Source organism: Mycteria americana, chromosome 3 (assembly GCF_035582795.1).
Source record: "Mycteria americana isolate JAX WOST 10 ecotype Jacksonville Zoo and Gardens chromosome 3, USCA_MyAme_1.0, whole genome shotgun sequence".
Classification (NCBI taxonomy): domain Eukaryota; kingdom Metazoa; phylum Chordata; class Aves; order Ciconiiformes; family Ciconiidae; genus Mycteria; species Mycteria americana.
Window position 1 is genome coordinate 84549747 of NC_134367.1, and position 24366 is coordinate 84574112.

Sequence of the window (24366 nt, forward strand, 5' to 3'; positions counted from 1 at the left end):
AGGAAATCATGAGGGCATAATACAGTTTCACTGACAGATACTACAGATACTGACAGATACTACCAGTCTCAGCTTGTAACTGTTAATCACCAGGACAGTGATTTTTACCCCAAAATATGGGGCTCATCATCATGAAACCCATCATGCCTGGGATAAGTTTTTACTCTGTCCAGCATGTAAATGCATCCAAAGAATGAGCATCCCTAGAAATTTAAGCCTGAGCTGCAAGATCACTTTAGAAGTGATACATGCAGTATCGTCTTTTGCTGAACGTGAATGTTTCTGTTGGTGTATTTAACACAAAATGAAATGTACCTGGACAGGTCATTTTGCCTATGGAGCAGAGAAAACATCAGTAAAGTTTAGGTTTATTTCATAGGGACTAATTGCCACGGAATAGAGTTAAAAGGCAGTGATATTTATGCAAGCTGTCCAAATGAACTGCGGACTCATAAGTATGTGCACAGTGCAAGGGGGAGCAGGGTGGGCGGCTTCAGCCCTTGGTGGGGAGGTGACCCTCACCGCAGTGTCTGTTGTGGGCTGTCCACCAAACACTGCCTTGTTTTATGTCGAGTGTTTGGTGCATCAGATGGTATAGTTGTGATTTTCCCCCTTTTCAGTGAGTGCCAAGACTGCTGGGCCAGAGGGCCAGACATTACCTTGCTGTCTCAGTGATCAATTCTTATTTTAGAAAAAATAACACAGCTTCGGTGTTGTCATTCAGAGCACCTACTCATCTTGGGGTATCATATACCCTAGTGCCTTAAGGCATGTTCCCTAGTGTTAAATATCTTCAGCAGGAGGGGGTTGAATCCTGGTTTCCTGCTTCCTGGGGGAATAACGGCAGAGAAGACAGGGCCAGCGGGTACCCTGCGAGCTGTCTTCTAGAAGGAGGAACATTTTTGCCTACCTCTCCAAGTAGTTTCAGAGATGCAAACTGAGAGTGGAGGAAGGCTCTTCCCTGCATTGACACAGTGGCACAAACCCCTCCTAAGCTCTCACTTGGCACCCTGGCTGCCCGGATTCGTTTTTTCTGTGGCCGATTCTCCCTGTGGCCCGTGGGCAGGACGCTGGAGTTAGGCTGTGCGAAGTGTTTGGTGTTTCAGTGACAACGCCCCATAGAAAAGCTTGAGAGGAAAGGAAAAATTCAGTAATCATTGCGGGACTTGTGCGGTGGATAGCAAAGAAAGCGCTGGCCGCTGCCCGTTGCGTGGCGAAGTGAAAAGAAATGAATGCACCGTTACTTGGTAAACTGAACCCTGGCCGGTCTGCGCAGCGGGTGAGGCAAGAAGCATTAGTTACAAGCAAGGATGTAAAGCGTAATGATGTAAAAAGTATTTAAACGATTTTGAATGAGCTAAGGGTTCACAGGCAGCCTTCTTTTTTCAATTCTACCTTCTTCTAACATTTAGCAGGTAGCTTGTAACCTTTCCCTTACGTGTTTGACGCAAAGCCACGTTAACTTTGGGTAATTCATTGGCCTGCTGGTGCGTCTCCCATTACGTGGGAAGCTACCCACACAATCTTCTGTTGAAAACTGAAATAAGTGGAGAGAGCGGCAACATCCCCATCTCTCTTAAATCCGCTCAGAAAGACTAGATGTTTATACCTTTGCTGCTGTACATTCTTTTTCGATTTCAAGATATCAAACAGTTTTTCCCCTTACAAAATACGGCTTTACTAGGCAAACTAATGGTACTCTTAGCTCAGATCTTCTCTGTTTCTTATCAATTTCTTATCTGTAAAGAAATAATTAGACAGTTCTCTCCATCGGAATAAACCTTTTTTTTTAATAATGTCTTAGCTCATGTAAATACAAAGTTAGGTTAAGCTGAAATAAGAAGCTTTAAGACATTTTCCATTCCAAATACTGATTCTCACCAATATAAGGAAGGATTTCTTATGTGCAGATCTGTTTTAGTCTGCCTTGAACATATATAAATGTTTGGCAATTAAATAGAGCCTCTCATTGTCCTGGCTGTACTTATCTTTCTCTTTTAACCTTTCAATGCATGCCATCACCTCTGGACACTTTTGAAGTTGTAGGTTCCTGGCTTTCAACATGAATTACTGTTATACCCTCCTTCAAGTGAAGGGACCAACTAAACTGAAGTCAGCCTTTAACAGAAATCACTGCTGAGTGTTGCATGCGGCTGACTGACGGCTTTATCGGATGTTAAATGGGGTGAATTTAAGGAAGGCAGGTGAAAGCCCTGAAGGCAGTGGCCTGCTGCTGAGGTCTGCCAGCACGTTTTGATCTCTGTAGGAGCTGAATCTCCTAACCTCACTTTGCTCATTCATTCACAAGCTGGATACACTATCTGCTGATAGTGGTACGACAGCAAGGCTATAACAATTCATGTCGAAGGATGTAAGTAAAGGGGCAAGGTGTTTTAGGAGAGAAATTACCTTTTCATTAAACCAAGTGCTCTAATATGTGAAAGAGACGAGTTTTTGGAAACATAAGCCTGAAGGAGGTTTTGGTGGCTGTCATGCAGCTGACTTGAAACCAGACATACAGTGGATGCCATCTTTAAAAATTATCACCTGCTTTGTATAGTGTCTGTAACTGGGCTGATGGGTGCTCGGGTGCATGGCTGAGGAGCCGCCTCTGCTTTGGGATCCTGGACGCTGGGATCAGCAGTAAGGCATGTGTGAAGCTGAGCTTTCCAGCAGCATCCCAGGCTCAGTTATACCGGGGCAAAGCTCCAGTCCATGTGCTGGGTCGCATTTGGTGCAGGACTCAAGCTAAAAACAGTTAGGGTTGCCTAGTCTGAGATGCTCTTCCGGGCAGCCTGTGGCTTGGTCTGATTTTTGCCATCTGGTTACAGCCTCAGGAGAGCTGTTTTGCTAGGGATCACTGAAATACTCGGTGATCCCAGTTCCGTATTATTCGTGCTACTTACATTGCAGTGACCATGTTTAACTTCAAGATTAAATACATTGTCACCTCTCTCCTTTTAAGAAACACCATATTCCATAAGCTGCTCAATTCCACATTTTCCAAGACAATAACAATTCCAAGTGTTGTTGTAATCCCCTTTGCTGCTTTATTAAACTCAGTGCTGTATTTTTCATTCATTTACACATCCTAACAGCATCGGTTTAAGTGGTGTGTTAAGCCTTTCTATGTACATCGGAGCAACATGTAATTTTCATTTCCATTTTACCCAGCGGCTTCTAAATGTAGAGGTGATAATTATTATTTGCATTGTAATTACGCCTCAGTTGAACCAGAGGCTTTGCAATGATCTAAAAATGAAGGACGTTTTGTGTCAAGATCTGGTGGGGTTCTTTTGCTGGTAAAGCTCCACATGACTTCGGAAGGGCCTAGGATTTGAAAACTAAAATGCAGCCTGTATTTCCTTAGTAAGCCTTGTGTTTTCTTCTCCCCAGGGGATGAGCGCTCCCGGGAGTCTCCAGCCCCAGCCGAAGCACAGATGCAAGCCGGGGCGGAAGGCGGTGGAAGGGTGAACCGCTGTTGCTGGAAATGCTCCGTGACACAACTCAAGAAGATTTTCTGGGGTGTGGCCGTGGTCCTGGGTGTCTGCTCCTCCTGGTCGGGTTCAACCCAGCTAGCAAAACTGACCTTTAAGAAATTGGATGCACCCTTCACTCTAACGTGGTTTGCAACAAACTGGAACTTTTTATTCTTTCCTTTGTATTATCTTGGACATGTTTTTAAGTCAGCTGAAAAGCAGTCTCCAAAGCAAAGATACAGGTATGGGAGCTTTTGTTTTTTCTCCTGTGGCTCTTGCATGCTGCTCTACCTCTAGCGGACATTTTATTCAGATCAGCCAGTTAAATCAACTTGCATTTGCTTTCCTCTTCAGGTTTGTTAAAGGATGTTCTGAATTCATTCTGTGTCCTGTACTGGGTGGTATCTTACTATTCTTAATACGATTTCATTCCAACAGTAAGAAATCCAGGTTTATTTCCGATACATACAAGTCACGCAATGAAACTCCGCATTTTCTGCAATTGCTTCTCAAGAGTTTTCTGTTCAAACCTCTGTGAGCATATTTTTTTTATTACTATCTTCTTCCTCTGCCCACAGCTGACTTCTATGGCAATCTGAGTAAGCTAAGTAAGCTTTTCTTTTCCAAACTCAGGACTAGTGCAGTGCCGTGAATAGCCAAGTAAAACGTATTGCAGTATTTTCCTGGCATTATGCCCCTGACATCAAAGGCCAAGCTGTGATCCCAGTTAAACTCGAGCTGTTGTGTTTATTTCCGGGAGGAAGCGCAGTCATAACCAAAGACAGCACTTTGTCTTCAGCACACCTTGTCTTTACAGCAAAGCCTGAAGCACTCGTGGAAAACCCTGAGTGCCCATCTTCTGTGAGGGGCTGAGGATGCTCTGGCTGCTTGAAGGACTGCCTCTTGGTGAGCGCTCCTTCATCTCATCTCATTTTGGCCGGAGAGGTGTCTGGGACAGATGGGATGACTCAGCCATCAAGATGTCCCATGTCAGAGAGCTTCCCCAATACATGGAAGGATGTGAACAACATTTTCCCCTTCTGTTACACCGTGGGGCTCACAGCCTTTTAATGAAGTAGCTGGGAGAGTAAACAGTAAGAAGCACACACTTCTCAGCTTCCAGCTATGCAGCAGCAAGGTGGAAACTCACTACAGGAAAAAATCCAAGAAATTAACCCAGGGTACTCGGGCAATGCTCTACCTCAGATGACTAGGGTTAGGGTCATAAACGCTGAAATCGTGCTGCTTTGCCATCGTTACAGTTTCTTCACCTTCTAAATCATTCAGGGGCTGCAGATAAAGGAATTTCACTGTTCGCTGCAGGTTCTAGAGCAGTATCCAGAAATTTTAAAGGCATTTTCACAAGATGCCATGTTACCTGCACTTCAGTCTTCAGTTTGTATTTGTTGTTTAGTCCACAGCAAACATGGTTGCTTCAGAGATGAGAAGCATGGAGGTTAGAGAAAGCAACAGTTTAATCTAAAAAAACCAACAAATGCTAGCCCAAAACAACTACCTTTTCGTTTCTTTGGGTTTTAAGTATTTTTCTTTCCAGCTGCTCTCAGATAATGTTTTAAATACTGCTGAATTCTGGGGTGAGCAGTTGTGGTTCGCCAGATCCCTGGGGTTAAACCCGGAGCATTATACTCTTTGTTGCTGCAGTTAATTGATATGGTTGGTAGTTTTATGTTTTCCATTTAATTAAATGATGGCTGACTTGAAGAGCAGGTGCAAGCCCTGCAGCCTGTTTGGGATGCAGGGGCACATCATTACAAGTAAGCTTGCGGCAGGCTTAGTATTAGTAACATACGTGCATTTGTGTGTCTGACCAGCAGACTGAATAAGGTTAATTTGCAGAGTTTTTTATTAGTGTCAGGATAGTCTTGGGCATTTGGAGATGTGGCTTTGGTTCCTAGCTTTGCTGCAGATTTGTTTTGTGGCTTTGAGCGAGTCACTACAGACCTGATTTCCTTATATTCTCTGTTCGTTTGGATGAGACAGTCCTTCAGAGGGAGGACTGTCCCTTACCATGTGTATATGTAGTGTCTGCTTCAGCATGTCCACTATCTACACTGAGACCTTTCAGTGGTCCTGCACTAAGAATTACTGTAAAAAGAATTACTGTTCATCTGCCTGCTCCATTATGGCTGAGATGTCACATGCACATACATCTGAAAACCCAAGCATTGAGGTCCAGCATCCCCTCTTAACTATTTCCCCTTTTTGCATATTATATATATATGCATATAAAGAGAGAGAGATACAGAGACTTTGCAGCTCTATGTGAGACATTACCATCTTCAGGAAAGCTTGCACTCCAGGCACAGTTGGACATGTTAGGGAGGCATCACATGGGCTTCTGGATAGTTAAAATAAGACAATTCTGACCTGGAACTAACAAGCAACTTGCTTAATCACTTGCTTCTTCTTTTATCCGGCACCTTCATTTATATTTTATATACTATCTAGGCTCCCTGGCAGGAATTTGCAGTGAGATAAATGAAAAGGTGGTAGTGGGAGAAGGTGGTAATATGACATCTAAGTCACCTTAGCAGTGAGGTAGTAAAGGAAGGGATTCTCAGATCTTGCCTACGCAGGTCGCTACAATCCACAGGCACCTAATTTTTTTGGCAGCAAAGCTCCCCAAGGACACCTGCGCAGCCGCCTCCTCCTCAGCAGGGCTGGGCAGCTCAGCCTCCCCTCACCGCGGCGCAGGCAGTGCCTTCTCGCCGCCCTTCCTCGGTGGGCTGCTTCGCCTGGGCCAGCAGACGTGCTTCGGCGTACCTCGCTATACAGCTAAAGAGCACGTAAAGAACAGCAACCATTAGGAAAAAATATACAAAAGAGGGATCATAAAATGTAAGAACAGTGAATAGATATATAGTCCCTCCTATACAGGTTATATGGTTTATTATGGTTTTAAAGTCCAATTGTATTGTACCAGTATGTACATATACTGTGCCGTAAATATATGAATTTGTATGTTTGTAGTCTCACAAAAGAACATACCTGTCGTGGACACAAACCAGGTTAAAGCTGCACAGATTTTTTTCCCATTTTATAGCACATATAATTGTAATAGATTTGCCACCAAAATTTTATAGTAGCACATTAAATTTAAGAGCAGGTTTATTCAGTTTCTTTATAAGATTTTGAGTATTAGGCCATAATACAAAATATTAAGGATTTCTGATTGACCCATGTTGCATGCTAACTTTCTATTTAAGCTGAAGTAGACTATCAGTTGTGTCCACAGCATGGGGAGAGAGTCACTCTTCAAAGCAAACCAAAACTTATGCATTCACGTCCAAACTGCTCTAGGCTCCCTGTGCAGCTCCATCAAATGCCAGCGTTGTGCCCAAGTGTAGACCTCTCAGGGAGGACTCGTCCACTCTCGCTACCAAGGATGCCACCACCCTTGGCACAGGACTGCATGTGTGGGGAGTGACGCAGAGAGCTCTGCAAGCCACTGAAGAGCACGCCAGGGTCAGCGCCTCTCTCTTACTTCTTGTGCAAGTGCTCACTAGCTTAAAATAAAATTACAGTAACTAAATTATCATTCACTTCAACCACTGTCCAGTCCAGAAATAACACATGTAATGATTTCTGTGCCTAATGGATCATTTAAGACTACTTCATTTTGGCTTCATACTTTTTGCTTCCAAACTGCTTTATAAAATGACACATTTAATCTGATGAGCTACCCTCCGTCATACCTACATTATTAATTTATGCGGTAACGTAAATTAAAAGCACTAGAGCTTAAAGCTCCCTGGCTACATGAAAGATTAAATTAAAATCTCTGTAAGATATTGGTTAGCTTTGTGTATCTCTAGGCAGGACAAACCACACCTTTTATAAAGATTCGCTCTGTGTGTGGCAACTGGGGGAGTAACGAAGGACTGTGTTCACATTTTAGTTGGAGAATACCTCAGAAAGCTTCCTTATTTTGATGGTACGGTCTTATCTAATGCTTTTTTGAGAAGGAAAGGGCAGGACTTTCCAGAATGGTTTGCATGATTATTTATTTATTTGCTTATCATTTAGATCTTGATTTTTATTTCATAAAGCATTAGGGCTAAAGAAAACACCAAAAGCTAAAACTAAATCTCTTCCATAACCTCGACTAGAGCTGATGTGTTGGGCGAATGAAAGAATCGTCGCACGTACCTGCACTGATCTACGACCACATTTGAACATGTTTTAACACGTTCTCTTTCACTGAATCAGACTTTTGTCTCTATACTGCCCCCAAATTAGCTGCCACTAATCTTTCGGAATTTGAAGATTTTTCTTTGAAAAGAAAAAGTCAAGGGTGGCACCAAAGTATAGTTATTTCTTTGAAACGGAACCAAAATACTGGGGGCAATAATGGTAGAGGACTAATGTAGTAGATCTCACTTACTCCAATTTACCCACGTATTAACTTCACAAGAGTCACTTTTGCTTTATATGCATATGGGCTCAGAATTGAGACCTAGCTCTTCAGCGGCCAGAAATTATCAGTGCCATAGCTTCACATGATGTCCAGGAGAAGTGGGCCAGTTTCTAAATGTGTTTCACCTGTATTTCTGCTAGCATGGAGGAGACGAGGCACTACCCTGACATCCCCAGTAGTTCTAGGAGCTGGGTCCATTAGTTTGATCCTGACTCATGTGAAAGTGCAATTCACCGTACCAGGGGCACTGCCCTCCTCTTCTGCAGCAGGCAGAGAACCCAGGCATGCTGTGCTGGTAACCAACCGCCTGGCCACGATGAAACCCTAAGGGGGAAGAAGGTCAGAGCCTGATTTGGCATCACTGGATGCTTTTTTACTATTGATTTTCAGCATTTTGTATTCATGAGTCTCTCCTACCCAGCAGCTTTAAAATGTTGCGGTGTGGTTGACTTTTGGTATCCTGCTGATTTATATTACTACTTAGGTGGGAGCTTCACCACCAGAGCAGACAGCATTAACAGAGTCATAAATAAGCTACGAAGGCATGAAGACATGATGAATGCAAATGTTTTTAGCAAATGTCACACAATGAAGCATGTTTTCTTTCAAAAAACTTCGGTTTATAAACACTATTTGTCTAATTCAGCACATTAATCTTAAAATAATACCTATTTACTTTGTGTTCCTCAAAATAAAATCACTTTACAATTCAAGTTCCCATTGGCTTGTTGGGGGAAAAAAAACCCGACAACCAGAGAACAAAAAGAACCCTTGAAATTAAAAGATATAGCATCTGATTCTTACCTGAGTTAGACAGATACAAGCCAGGAGGAACTCCAAATTACAGCAATTTGATCTCTACAGCAGTCTGTCAGAGCTTACCTTTGCGCTTGGTATCGAAGCGATTAATTAAAAGAAGATGTGGATATTGTGCAAGAGGTTTATCATACTCATGGTCATCTATATCTCTCCTGCAGATGTCTGAACTGTTGGTGGTGATGTGTTATTGATGGGCCACGGTATCACTTCTCAGACTGTTTTCACTGAATCTGCACTTTTCTTCCAGGGGTTCTAGCTGAAGGCAAGGCCAAATTGTACTATTAGCAAGTAGCAGTAGTCGTGAAGCCTTCTGCTGGAACAACGTGGTGTTTGTGGTCGGGGCAGTGCTGGTGGGCATCTGTCCGATGTCCAACTTGCTGTGCGTACAGCATCAAAGCTAGGGCATGGGGCATTCATTTGGGCTTAGATCAGCTGAAGCCCAAGCCACAGAGCTCCGGGTGATGCTGTTGTTAACTTCTGTTTCTCACAGTTAAATAATGACCTCTTCCTGATGAAACCTGTGGTAGCTGCTGTCTCTTTCCTTTTGAAAAGGAAAGTGTGTCCCCGTGGGACGTGGGCTAGGGGTGCATTACCCCGTGGGAGTTCTGGAGGTGGCTTCTCGCTGCTGCCTTGACATAATACAGCTATGCTGCATTATTGCCAGATTATCACGTAAGTTGTCATTTCAGCTGCTTCCTTGGGGAGACTTGTTTTCTTAGGCGATAAAAGATTAGTGTCACGGTTTCCTGCTCTTTGTGGCTCCTGAAACAAAATTTGCTCAGCCAGCTGTCAAAAATATGCTCTACAGGCTGCCTGTTCTTGAGGAAATAGGTAGTCCTCCAGCTCCAGAGTATTTCTAGAGTAGCCTCCTGTTCACGTATGTCTTTTCTACACACTGAAGACACTACCAGGGGTTAGATTAGCAAGGAAATTTGCCACAGCTGGCTCCTCAGTGCCACATTGCATATTCCAGCACTGCCAACTTGGAGCTGAATGCCCGGTTGCCTCCTAAAATGCATGGGGAGAGCAAACACCTACAGAGGAGGCACAAAGTGAGGCATGTAAGGTAAACAGCAGGAAAGGCCGAGGAGACAGAGGAAGTCTGTTTGCCAGACTTTAGCTGTTAGTGGGAGCCCTCCACCATCCCAGAGTTAAGTGCCTAGCTGGACTTGAGCTGGCACTCCCTCTTGATGTTTTCCATTGGAAAGCTTAAAAAACTGCTCCTGGACCCGTTTTCTGTTCCTCAGATGCATGGTATGGGAGCTTGGTACCTACATTGGGCTGAGGATGTGAGTGGCTGGCAGAACGCCCCAAAATTAATGCCCGAGTCCTAACTTCTCTGGAGGTAGCTCTCACAATGCGAAGCCTGCACGTGGGTCTCGGGCACATAAGGTGGCATTTATATGTGTACCGCCCTTTCTAAACCTACCCCAGCTTTTACATCTCCTGAAAACACCTTTAAGAGAATGTCTTTAAACTTCCGTTTGACTAGTTTGCTAATTCCTTCTATTCGGGTAGCTAACACTGCCTTTGAAAGCTTGTGTCTTAGCTTCTGTGAGAAAACAATCGTGGTTCCTTCTTTAGGAAACCAGTCCTTTTTAATTTAGCCTCCCAGGTTATACTTGGAGATCGCATTTGTATTTCAGACCATAATTTTCTGAAAAGAGCTTAACATTCATGCCTGGTGAAAAACTTCCCTGTAATCTGAAGATCCTTCATCTGTTGAGGATCACCTCTTCTGGGCTTTTGGACCTTTGTGGAATGCTAATTGAGAATAAAAATTGGGTACTACCTGATCAGGAGAAACACGTGTTCTTTAATCTTGAGCCTGGCTTGCAAAATCATTCCAAGGATGATTGAATTAATTGGTGTCCAGTAATTCTGTCTTGTTGTTCCATTACTTTTGTCTTCTCTGCTGTGGCTTGAACAGGTGCTCTGAAATAATTACATTATGTGCCTCCTATGAGGTGGTGCTTGAGGCAAGGACTAGAAAGAGAAGTAATTGTTCTTGTTACCTGCAGACAGGGCACGTGCCATGAAACAATGTGTTTCTGTAATGGCTTTTGCTTGGAAAAAATGTCGTGTCTTGCAGCACTGAATGACCTCTGGTCAGTACTTAAACCGGACTTCATTAGCTGGCTCTTCCTCTGGTTAGTAGCTGCCAAGCTTCCATGCTGCTAGCGCTTTTCCCAGGTGACCTCAAGAGCAAATCCCCCTGTACTGCTCCTACCCATGCTGATCCCTCTGCACTGACTGAGACTGTGGAGCCAAAGGAAGCCAGGTTGAAGGGACCTCCGGGGTCACCTCCTCCTTCTGTGCCTCCAGGCATGACCTGCACGCACAAACAGAAAAGTAACCACATTTTATGGCTGGCAGAGGAAAAAAAGGGGCTGGGAAAAGAGTGTGTGATCATGTTTACTGTGTGGGGAAAGCAGCAGAAAGCTGAGGTGAACATGGATATGCTGTTTTTCCAGTCATTGTACCATGAAAAAAGACAGAGTTCACAGCTGGTCCTTTTGCAGGCAGTGTTTTACCTCGGTCATGGTATCGAGTATCTTGACACCCAGTGCACAAACTCATTAAACGGGGATTATCCTAGACATGTTCTCCCATGTTGTTTACAACAGCAACATAAACAACAACAAAACTCAGGAGGGAGTGATAAGGAATTCTACATTTTTTTTCAGCCCAGATCTGTGTCAAAATATCTTGAAGGCAGCTACCTTTAAAGCTGCTTTAAAAAAGGAAAGTGCCTGTATGGTAACGGACTTCGTAGCTATAATTAACAGCTCTCAGTAAAGACGGACGATACAGTGAGAAGCGTTGGAGGCTGACAGTGCTACAGAAGTGGAAAAAACCTTTTTGTCCAGCTGCCTAGTGGTTATGGACTGTGTCCAGATTTCCCAGGATCGTTCGTGTTTGTATAAAAAGGCAGCCTCATATAAATGCGCAAGTACCTAGCAGAAGATCCTGTTCAGTACGGGTCTGCAGGAGCTGGCCACCCTTGCTTGTTAGTCAAAGCTATAGCTGGTAAAAAGGGAGAAATAGCCAAGGGTGAAGGTTGGCAGTAGCACAGGTACATGGACAGGGCTTCAGAAATTGAAAAACCCCATTGAGCAGTTAAATAATGTTGTCTGTGAACATCCGTAGATTTTTTTGGAGGGAAACAAAGATAAGACATGAGCTGATGGCTAGACAGGTTCATATATGTACTCGCACACCCATATACAACCATTTCTGTGTGCTTCCAGTGCTAAAACGCCTTTCTAAATGGTAGCTTCCCTCCAGAGAATCCGATCCGAAATGGAGCAGACAAACAAAATCTGGTTTGCCTCGTTCGCCTGCTGTGGCTGGTAGTTAGGGAAGACCACTTCTCTTCAGCCTAGCTGTGAAAAAGAAACAACCCTCCTGTTGGTCTGCTTGTCAGTCCTTGGCATCAGGGCTAAAACTCAGCCGGTTTAAAGGCAGGAGCCTCATTTACTTTATGGCCTTTATGGTCATTGCCACATCATTTGGGTGTCTCATCCTCAGCAAGCCTACACTAACCAAGTCCGCTGTGGCCGCCTTACCTGTTCCCCGTTCCCCGTATCTCCAGCTGAGTGCTTCCTCACGTGGAGCTGGTTTCGTTTGCTCATGGCTTGTTAATTTATAAATTGCATTCCTTCTCTTTGGAGCTGGGGGATTGTTTACTTGTTTGCTGAAGCTGCTTATTTTGTGAGCGCGTAGAGACTGCTGCAACGTTTCCTTCATATCTTTGAAAACTGTCCGCTGCCTTGGTAAAACGTTCGGACTCCCACAGGGGGAATGGGCCTCTGGAAGGCTTACGTGAGGGATGGCATCCCCATCTCTTTCAGCATACGCAAATGTTAAACCCCAGGGATCTCAAGTCACCGCGAATGTCCCGTCAGTGACAGAGCGGTATTAACCTTCATGTAGTACATTGCTAACACGGAGCGCCCTTGGATGGTATGAGCCCAGGTCCATTCACTACAGGGGGACTCTGTTCCTCTATGTCATCTGGTATTTGCCCTGGCATTGCATCTAAAAAATGTTTTGCTTCACCAAAATACTGTGGTTTTTTTAACTTAATTCTCTTCACTGTATCTATTGTAAAGGGCAGCCAGGCCAACTGAAAATTGTATCCTGCTTTTTTGGCACTGAACCTACAGCTTTCTTCACTAGTCTGGCTTATTATGCTTTCAGCTGGAGTACATATGGATTTCCCAGTACAGAAAGATGATTTTTCAGCTATGAAAAGCTCTCCTATTTAATAGCACACTAGAAAATAGCAAGAATTGCACCTCTACTTTCAGTACCTCATAATAGTACCTAGAATAAAAATGAAGCTACAGCTCTGTGATGCTCTGTGATATTTTCACCATCTAACAAAAGGTGCTGTTGTTAGACCATCTCACCATGATATCCTGAACATCAGGTCATAGAAACACAGAGTAATTCTGGCTGCTGGGGACCTGGGGAGGGAGGTCTCTAGTCCAACGTGCTCAGCACAGAGCCACATCATATCTACTTTTTTATTTTGTTAATGGTTAGTGATCTGCAGACACTGAATGAGACATAACGACCATTATTTAGATTTATGTGTACTTTATTGCATCTTTCAATGTGCTGTCTCTAGATACCCCAAAATTACACGTACCAGAATGCGTTGGCATGAATGGTACCTGTTCTGCTGCTGTCTGCCCCTTTTTGCCAGAGCCACCTTAAATATTTGTCAGTCCTCAGGCAAGAACATGTTGATTCAAACCCTGAGGATTTGATTTGGTTTTTACTAACCTTGAAATTAAAAAAAAAAACAGTATTAACCCACTATAAAGTGTTTCTGCTTAACTTATTTTTAATAATCAAACAAATTTTCACCTAGCATTTTCAGTATTTCATGAAGTTCCCTATATTAAATGTGATGGGTCCAATCAGCACTTGACCGTAGCTGGCACAGCTCCACTAAGTCCCATGACAGTGTGCTGATTCCTATCAGAGAAAGGTCTGGCTCAGTGAATATTAAAAATATCAAGTTAATAGCTATTTAGGTATGTTTCATCTTGCCTTCTTTCAGAGGGGAACCCAAGCTTTGACCAGGCTGAAATTCACCCTACTCCCTCACATTATTTTTTAAAAAGTGTCTTTTGATTCTGGAGAACTGAAGTAGAAAAACTTAATGTTGAAAAACAGTATCCCAGAAGAAGATAGAGTGACATATGGCCAAATGCCTTCCATTAACATACCTACAGACCTGTGCTTGCTCATGAAATTTTTAGCAATTAAGGCCAACCCTCTGAAAGTCTTATAGCATTTAACAAAGAGCTCTATTGATTTCACAGATTTTTCAAACTTAAACAACCATGTTCTTCTGTAGTTCCAAGTAATTCCTATAAGGCCATTACTTTCTGCCTTACCAAGTTCCACATGGCTTTTTTAGTAGAGTTGTACTCTTCATCATGTAAAAGGGATTAACTGTAGGGGAATATGATAAAGGTCAGCTAAATCAGGTATGGATTGGAGAAGGTGAGGAAAGAGCTAGGTGGCATCAGAGTGAGTGAGGTGTTTGAAACAAGGGAGGAGCTTTCTAACAGTGTGCAATGAGCTGTCAGGAGTCTGAAAAACGAGAGGAGCCCGAAAGAGTGGTTAGTGCATGCTTGGGAGTCAGAGATGGTGGGGCAAACGTGGCCTGTTGTGGGAGCAGATTGCGTGAGCTCTGCTAAAACGTAACACTCACATGAACGATATAGTTCTTTTAGCTCTTCTACAAGCTAAGCTAAATCAGCAAATCCTACATGGTTTTAGTGGACAGCGTGCCTAGCGTAGTATTGCTAATGTGCTGAGTCCTGTGGCTGGCTGCAAGTTCTTAGTGTGGGATATTCCAGAGCTCAGCAGCCACAGAGCTGTCCAAGTTATAGGGGTCCAGACAAGTCCCTCAGTAGTGTCTAGGGAAGATTTAATCATACCAGCAACAGCTATTTCATGTGTTAACAAATTTGTTTCTTAACATGAATGAATGTACAAATAAAATATACCACACTGCTAAAGATATTTTCTTGGGATCTTTTCAAAAGTGAGCATCAAATTGGCTTTATTTTTAAGAAACAGGAATGATAATGAGGACATTCCTCTTGAAAATCTTACCAGTTATATGTATAGTTAATTGCGGACCTTACTTTTGGCTGGCAAGTTGAAAAATGTTGTCCGCTGCTTTATATTTCTTGAGCTTTGTTTTGTTTTAAGGATTAAAAAAAAATAACAGCTGGCTTCCCGGATATGTTTGCTGCAAGAAGCCAGAGACAAGTACTTTTGAGAAACTGGAAACAAGTGGGTTTCCTCCATAGCAATTGTGCTAAAAACAAACTGTTCTCTTTGTCAATGTGGCTTCAGACACTTTCCACTATTACACTGCTGGTATCTGGAGTCTCATTACCCAAAAGCCCTTGTCTAGTGCAGAACAGTAAATAACCGCAGATTTTAGGCACATGTAGAAACATCTCGTTAGGGAAATTTGAAAGACAGGTGACAAATAACGTCCTGGAATCAATCTAATGTCATGATCCAAACGTGCAATGGCAAATCATCCTTCTTCAAGTAGCTCGGCTACTGAAGGCTGCAGACGGGTTTGCCTTCAGCAGGCATTTGGCGTTTGCATGCCTTTGGGCTAAGAGCCGTAACCACCATGAAGCGTGCTGATGGCACCTACTAGATGTTGTGCAGCTGACAGGAAAAAGATGCAATAGTTCATTAGTTTTGTCATTCTGTTTAATTCAGACATTTTCAAAAGGAATGGCACTGAAAGCTTTGTAGTACTGAAGGTGCATAATAATTGCATCAAAATTGCCCATCTGCAGCTAAAGTGAGATAATTGCCTAGGCGTATTCGCATTTGCAGAAGAGATTTTGAATAATAAATGTTTATAAAGCCCTTCTGTCATCATGTTATCCAGTCCTCACCCCATAAGCCAAACTCTCAACTCATTTACACTCTTTTCAAACCAAAAATATCTCATGTCGGCGCAGCTCTGGGGTCGGTGAAGATGAGAATCTGGACTAGTGTAAGTCACCTGAAATTGGCTGCCAGCTCCCCAGCAACATTTATGAACCTAATTGAAAGAGAGTCATCAGCAAACCCCGCTGATTCCTTGCTAGTGTTATTTTCTGTATCTTTAATAATTAATTTAACTAAATTACTGGAGTTTAGGGTGCTGGTACTGATTTTCAGTGATGCTGAATGGCGCTCCTTCCTGAGCGGCAGGGCTTGTCATGGTGTCAGATCCACAAAAGGGCTGAGACATGTGCGCTGCCCTGCAAACAGGCATAAACACCTACATGTGCTTTCCAGCAGACGCTTCCCCTCCTCAGGAGCATCTCTTCTCTCTCAGACGTGAAGCCTGAGCAGATCCATCCTCACAGATATGCCGAGCATATTGCAGGGCTGGCAGCAGCAGGTGAGATGCAAGCCCATCTTAATTAGGTTTATCATGGCTGATCTAACCTGCTCCTGCAGATAAGCTCATTAGCACGGACTCAGCTCACCCAAGGCTTTGAACACAGTCCCTCCATGCTTGACAAAATGCTGAAAGACATGTCCTGGTTTAAGTGCATGCTTACCTGGTCAGTGCCTCCTCCACAGGGATGCGGTTTGGAACCACTCCCATGGTCTGGTGTGTGCCCTTTTCCTCGCAATTAAAGATACAAACAGCACTGACCAGACAAGATCTGTTGATGTAATTTTGTTATCTTATGCTTCTCCAAGAATGAATTAATTGATTTTTCCATTAGACTTGATGCAAATCATGCTGATGTCCCCATCATCCTCAGTATGAGGATGTATGATCCTGACTGAATCTTAATAGCTGCCTTACAGTCTTCACAACACATCTCGTTCCTCTCCCATGCTCTCGTGCAGCGACTAGAGCTGCTCATTCTAGCCCAGCACTACTAAATGAACAAGCACGGATGATTTACAATGGGATGGAAAACGTTTCCACCTAGATGACAGGATCACCTGCCTTCTGCCACTGCATGCCACTGGTCTTTCTGCGTGAACGGAGGAGTTGCTGTTCCTGCTGCGGGATCCCTTCAGCAAAAGAGCCACCTGCCTCCCCCACGGTCAGCTCATAAATCCTTGGCGCTGTAGTGAGATTTCAGCAGGCTGTACCTCTTGGGTAGCCCCAGCATGGGCATGGCAAAGCTGACTAGCTCTCCAGCACTGGGAAAGTAGGCAGCAACCCTAGGAGATAACTAAGCCAGCATCCCCAGCCACCCAGAGCCCTGCGCACCTTGGAGGTGCTTTGCACACATGCACCGGTGAGGTTCTTCAGATCTCTTCACTGCACTGACAGTGCTCTGCCGGAGGAGCGGCACTCTTGCTGCTAGGGATCCAGAAGAAAGTAGGGTAGCAAAACAGGCATCGCCTGTGCCAGGTTTCTGAACAAATAGTTTCACCTCAGGGGCTGAAACCACATTGCTGCTCTTGTCACTCTTCCTGGGAAACAATCTGAAAAGAAATTCAGATGCAACACTAAAATTAGTAACAATATGAACTACTGTTCAGTACATTTTTCTCTCTCTCAAGGGTTTAAGCTTATTGAGTAACCTCTCTCTCAGTTTCATCACAGAGCATTAAGTTTTGAGAAAGGGCTGAGCCCAACCACTGAAGCTCTTTATTCTAGTTGTGTAGGTGCGGTATTGACAGAGCCAAATTTAACACAGTTTACCCAGCGCACAGTTACAGTAAAACAAGCCAGATTTTGCATTGCATACATCGGGGGGGTTGGGTAGGGATATTGCAGGGCACTGTGACTCTGAATGACTCTGTTACTGAGACTCGGTGAGGTGTCAGGATATTTTGGGTAGCATTTTTGAGGTTCTGCTGCTGGATTTTCTACTCTTACTGAAGACTGTGGTGAAACTGTAATGACTTGGTTGGAAGGAGTGGTGAACCAGTAGTGAAAGCTGTTGGAATTGTCTCCTTCTGGTTGTGGACATATGTATGTGTGTGTATATATGTACATATGTGTGCATGTGTATATATGTGTGTATATATATATATATGCACCATTTGAATACACGTGCTGAGCCCCTCTACCCTGCGAAAGCAGGGATATCCCAGAGGTGTAACACGCTGTTTTACTTTTGACAGTCTGTATACAGTGTCCTGCAGATCAGGAGCTCTCCTGTAAAATACAAACTGTTGAAAAAGAAAGGAAAATGAAGCCACAGATTTTGTGCTCTCTAGCTCTAGGGTAAATGTGGGGTTGTGCCCTTGACTGGGGTGGAAAAATCCCCTGGCACAACGTGTATCTTTCCCTGTGGGTCTCAGTGGGAAAGCACAGTCTCCAGGATCAGGCCCCATCTTGTTTGCTGAGGGAGCTGACACCTGCCTTCTCGCAGCAGGAAGGCTGCTTATTCTCAAGCATCTGTCTGCAAGCGCTGCCTGGTGCTGCTCCGAAAATCCCTTCCCCCCCGACAAACAGAGCTGGAGCCCCGGGAGTGGGGACGAGGCACCCCCAGCCCTCGCCTGCCCACAAGCACGGCCGTGCCTGCAGCACAGGTTGCCCTGGCTGCCTTGTCATCGGCCCCCCACCGCCACCCGGGCTGCCCTCACCCCAGGCAGAGCCCCAGCTGTGCAGGGCGATCGGGCTGCGGGACGAGCTCTCACCTCTGTTTACACCGCTTTCCATCCCACTCATGTTCAGTATAAAACGAATGCCCTCAATAGCCCTCTTCATTCTCCATGCACCTACAAATTTAAAAAAATCCTTAGCTTGTGGTAAATGCTCCTTCCTCCACAGCCGTACACAGATACTGTCCTCACTTCCAAAATGCAAAACTCCCCTTGAGCAAGGCTTTTCAACTCTGCTGGGCTGGAATCCCACCATGGCTGATGCCCTGTGCGAGAGGTGCCATGCTTAACCTTCCTACCTCTATTTCAAAATCCAAATCTGATCACCCATAATTCCTTTTGAAATCAGTGGGTGGTGACAGTCTTCAGCCCATTGGAAAAGTCAGTGCGTTAGGTACCTGAATACGAATTTATGTTTTTAATTTGGTATGATCCTTCTAGGATTTCAGTGTGAAGGTGGAGAAATCCAGTAATTCCTTGCAGCTTGCTCATTTGTGCTGTCTATGGATTATTTGTCAAATCTTTTTATATTATCTTCATGAGAAATTTAATGAATCTCATCAACACCAAATCATTTGTCTCTGTTGGTTTACTTTCTAGGATGATTTATGTATACATTAAACGTGATTGCGAGCTGTTTGCTAACACATGTAAACCTCAATTTTCAAAGATCTCTGGGGATGCTCTAAGTTTTAATAACAGCCTCACATAAAACACAATTACCTCATTCTGGCAGTGAACATGAGTAAACATGGATATGGGGAGTTAGTAAAATAATAGTTTATTTGTTATTTCACAAAGTATAGTCTATAATTAGGGAAAACTCTCTTTTAAGAATGCATTGACCATGTACCCTAAACTTGGTATATTCATCCTTGTTGTTACATGTGCTATTGATCCTGAAGAGAAAATGTTAAATATATTTTTATTGAACGAGCATAGCAATAACATAAAATTCATATCAAAACCAAAGAGCAAGAAGTATTAGGTAGATTTTTTTTCCAATATCTATCTTCAAGGTATTATTCCATGTTTTCCTGTTGGGCAGCTGACATTGTTGCCTTCTCCCATATAATCTTGAAGCTGCCTGCTCAGCCTCTCTCACATGCTGGGAATATTTTGGTTTATGGCTCAGCCCACCTACCAACTATTTCAGCTACTGAGATGCAGTGAGCAAATTAACGCATCCATCATCTTACACATTCTTCAGATGCCGTGAGCAATAAGGAGACTTAGCCTTAATCTTCTTCTTTGTCTTATTCTTTCTCCCAGGCTCGGCACTGGCTTAACTCAAGCCCGTACACATTTTCCTTGCTGAACTGTTCATTCATGTATTTTTGTTCTCTATTTATTGACTTCTCATTCCCTTCCTCTCCTAGCATGCATGCTAGATTAAATCTCCATTATCTAAGCCTGTGTCTCCTTTGCCTAGCTCACACAGCCATGTAAGTATCATTATTGCTTAATATTTGTATGAAATTAGCATCCAGCAAATCCTGATCCACACCAGCAGCTTGTGCTACGTGCTTTTCCGACAGGGAAACAAACACAGCGCCTGTGCCACAGAGCCTGCAGTCAAGGTTGAGGCACATATCTGCTAAAATCTGCTGGGTTTCATTTAACTGGTGATTGCTGACTTCTGCAGATGCTGTCTGGGGCCCTGCGGAGGAGGGCGGTGGTCCCACAGTACCTGCCGAGGGAAAGTCGGGCAGAAGCATGCGGGCATCGGGGGGATGCTTTTCTCACCCCTTCACAGACCTCACCATGAACCTAAGAAACACAGCATGTGATGCAGCAGCACAACCTGGCAGATGAACAGGAAGGGAAATAATTACAAATGTCCTTATAGATGAGGATAAACTCAGGATTTTCAAAAGGCCTGTTTCCTCTTCTGCCTGAGCTCCGCTTTCTGCCAACATAATGCTGCAATCTCATCCCATTCATGTCAGAACATAATGTAAGATGTCCAGATCCTATTAATGGCAGTGAAAGAGGAAGCCCTATGTGAGAAGCAGGCAAATGACAAGTCTCACTGTGAAGCTCCCCCAGAAAACTTGCAGCACTGAGACCAGCATGGCTGAACTAGCTTAACCAAAAGACATTTATGAAATCCAAGGTCGAAAGAAATCTTAGAGTCTTAGAAAGATGTAAACCTGCTTTTCCAGATAACGCCAACAAGTTATCTGGTTAAATTAATCTATGTCTGAACTTAAACTGCGATAAGTGCTTACAGAATATGTAGGTTGTGATACATCCCCAGCAGTAATTCTGTTAATTTTTTCAACACCCCCTGCTATGCATGTGTAAGGATTCGCAGGCACACCAAAACAGGCCAACTAACTATGCTTCTCTCCTCTGCTTTTAACCACACTCAGAACAGCCCTGTGCCTCCTCCTTGCACGCTTTCTGCTATAAACCCCACCATTTTCATTTCTCAGGCAATCCATTCTACGTGGCTGCAATTGCACTGACCATAACTGCAACCGAAGGGTATCCGATGCATATTATGTAGCACATTCTGATATTGGCCTCTGGAGCCACAGATCTGGGAGAGGGCCAGAAAAGCCATTTTACAATTATAGTCTAAGTCATGGGCTTTATAAATCCGTTATTAAAAAAAAAGAGCAGGCACGCCCACAAGGCAGGCATTAATCATGGCTAGATAAAGTCCACTTCTCTCCTAGGTGGCAAGCTGCAAGGTTTCAGCAGGAGCCACTCCTGCTGCAAGGACACCCTGCCCTTTTTGCCCTAACGGTGCTTTTGCCCTGTAATAGCAGGGAGCAGATTTTTCACTGCTGTCTGTGCAGCTGCTCTGGAAGCAGAGTGTGATCCTGGAAGTAAGGATCACAAGGTCATTTTCCAAAAATGAAGGAAGGAATAAGCATGTCACAGGAGTAGAAGGTGGAAGACAAATGAACCCGGTAATTTCATATCTGGCAAATACTTGGCTCTCCTCCCTGCAGCTGGGCTTTCAGAACCAGCAAGCAGGAGGGAGGCTCATTGCACAGCCCTTACCGTCTCACTCAGAAAATCACAGTCCCACACTCCCTGTATCTCCTTCTACCCATTAAATCCAGGAAGATGCCATAAACTGCAGCTGTATGTCAGAGAGCTATTTCATTTTAGCCAAAAGTGAGTGCTGTAAAAATGGATGTGCTGCACACTTAGCTGATCAAAGGCGTTTGATTCATACAGTCAAAAATAGTTAAAGAACAGAAATTACTTTTGCGACCCTAAATCAGGTTATAGTAGGTGAGGGTCTTTCCTACTATTCTTATGTTTTATTTTAGAAACCCTCTATCATAAAAGGATGTACATCCCTGCTACAGTCAATCACATGGTATCTGAGCATCTAAATGTAAGAAACCTCTTTAACAGGCTATATTCCAGACATTTTATTAAAGCCATTACCAGAGGCACATCAAAATGTAATAAACACAGAAGCAGATAATGGTCAGAACATTTCTAGCATGAAATGCATGATCTATTCCGATTAAGGGAAATCCAGGTTAAAAGCTGTCATTTTCATTTGGCAGTTTCAAATGTCACTGTCACATTTCTGAGGCAAATCCAGATACTATGTTCCTGAGTCACCTCAAGTTTACTCTCAGCGGTCGGTCTCTTCCACTTAAATGTCAAAGCAGTCTTCTTGCAAGTCTTTCAGGTGCTCTCCCTAGACAGTGTATCTCCACTCTGGATAATCCTAACTCTTCCTCTGTCTGCTACGGTAATTCCCAGAAGGTAGCTGTATGGTTTTCTCTCCAGAGACGTAGTCCTAGTGAATCCCAGCGCCATCACGGCACCCAGTATGGATGGTTCCTTGTCACAGAAAGAGGTCCCCAACTTGGTAGGGCTGGCTGGCAGACCGGGTACATGCAGCACACTCCCCAAGGCTGGCAAAGTCCAAGCTGAGCTGAGCAGATGATCAGGAGCTTATTACAGTGGTTTGTATCATTCTGTCAACGACAATAGAGCTGTACTTTGGCTCTGCGCTTACACCTAAGTGGTTCAGAGTGCTTTAATTAATGAAATGGTAATTTATTCTCACTGCTCCTGAACTACAGGGAGCTACACTTGTCTTACAGGCTGAGTGAGGATACATGGCTAATGCAGCCAAGGTGGATGAAGCGGAAGAGAACGAAGAGAAAGACAAGAAAGTGGCAGGGTGTCCCAGGGGAAGGATTTATTCATGTGTGCCTTGTCCTAGTGCTTCCACCACTGGCAGCTGCTGGAGACAGGACAGGGCTTGGCTGGACCCAGGCTGGTAATTCCTGTGTGGTCCAGGTCCATCCCTTCACAGGCACCTCTTAGTGAATGCCTCATTGACACAGACCGGGCAGAGGGGAAGGCTTACGTTGTGTTATTATTTCAGTAATTTTGATGCTGAAAACACGAGTAAGGCATTTGGACCAGCGGATGGGTTTTCCATTTCATTGGCTCGGGACTTCTGCATCTTGTTCCGAAAAGTTCCTGTGTTATTACTGTTGCAGATAAGGGGTCCTTTCTGGTTTCCAGTCTTTCACAAAGGAAATCGGTACCTTCAGTGATGACCAGGTTGAAATCCTAATTTGTGGATTCACAGCCAAGATCAGGATGGCACATTAGATGCTAGCAAAGCACCAGCTCGCTCCTCATCAGGGCAGTTTTCAAAGTGCTTCTCTGAACAGAACTGTTTTCTTTGCACTGAGGATCACACAAAGCAGAGCCAAAAGAAACCATTTAATAGGCAATAAAAATATAAAAGAAAAAGAACAAGTACATAAAAAAATGTCACTAGGAAGGAGGGCAGTGTGTGCTGTAACAGCCTGACCCAAACCACACTAACATTCCCCCCACACGTGCACATTAATGACAAGACCCCATTCCTTTGTATCTTCCTACTTCTGTGGCACCAGACCCTGGCCAGAGATTTTTGATGCTCCACCATCTCTTATTGTGTAAGAGTAAAACCTTAAAAATATGAAATATTTCATATAAAGAATTTAACATTAGTAAAACACACAGATCAGCACCCTGAAGCACAGTATCTGTGGAAGGCTTCAGATTCAAAGCAAATTTCTTCCTGGCCTCTGACGAACAGCTACGTATCCCATCCAAACACATAAATAATAATGGCTAGCGTCCCATTCAGAGGGGCGCTCATGGCTTCCAGCAATTTTTAGCTGCAAGCGCCCTTTTGCTCCACCATCTGAACTTTGAGTCTGGTTTTTAAATTTGGCAAATCTGAAACCTCCTTAAGTTCTGCTTCCTTCAAATTCCTGAGTATGTCTCACCACTGTTCTCAGTTCAGGTCTTTCCAGGGACTTCAAATAGATCTCATTTTCTTATAACCTCTAAGCAGCGTAATCACCTCAGTGCCATAATCTCTTAGTTTACTTGTAGAATGAATCAATTCCTATCATCTGATCTCTCTCTCTCCCCTTATATTTCTTCTCTGTTCTTTTTAATATCATGCTTGCTTTACTTCATTCTGAATGAAGCAATCGAGGGCTAATAACCCCATTAGGTATTTGTGTTCTTACTTTGTCTCTAATGAGGATGTTGGCTGAAAAGTCCAGAGTAGGACATTGACAGCAGCTGGAAGAAAAGCCAGTGCCAGATGTGGCTGCTCTAATAGCCAACAGTGGGGGCACAAGGGTTACCCACATATGTGCCATTCCACACTTCCAGTAGTAACCTGGGAGGCAAATAAAGCTACACCATTCTGGAGTTCAGATGAGCATAAGACTTAATAGCCTTGGCAGCTGACACCAGTTTTAAAGACCTGATCCGTCCGGTACAACAATATGTATAATGAGGTCACTGCGGCTCTTTGAATCTGGGGCATTTGTTCACTATTTCTCCTGCTTCTGGACCCCAAGTTCACATCAGCATCAGCAAGCAAGGCTCTGCTGGAGTTCGTCATTCCTGCCACAGCTGGGGGGCATCTGCATCTGTTGCTGTCTAATGGACTGCTTCGTAGCTCTCCTCTCTCACTGGCCACATCCCAGAGAAGATGCGTAT

The 24366-nt window shown here is 43.9% G+C and overlaps 1 protein-coding gene across 2 annotated transcripts in view; it reads left to right on the forward strand.

Moving 5' to 3' along the window:
• The window catches only part of SLC35F3 (solute carrier family 35 member F3), a 192650-nt gene that overhangs the window by 141194 nt on the left and 27090 nt on the right, over positions 1 to 24366 (forward strand). For both annotated transcript variants that reach the window (XM_075497388.1, XM_075497389.1), the window contains one exon: positions 3397 to 3721. In XM_075497388.1, the coding sequence (XP_075353503.1) occupies positions 3397 to 3721 (325 nt within the window). The remainder of the gene's footprint in view (positions 1 to 3396; positions 3722 to 24366) is intronic.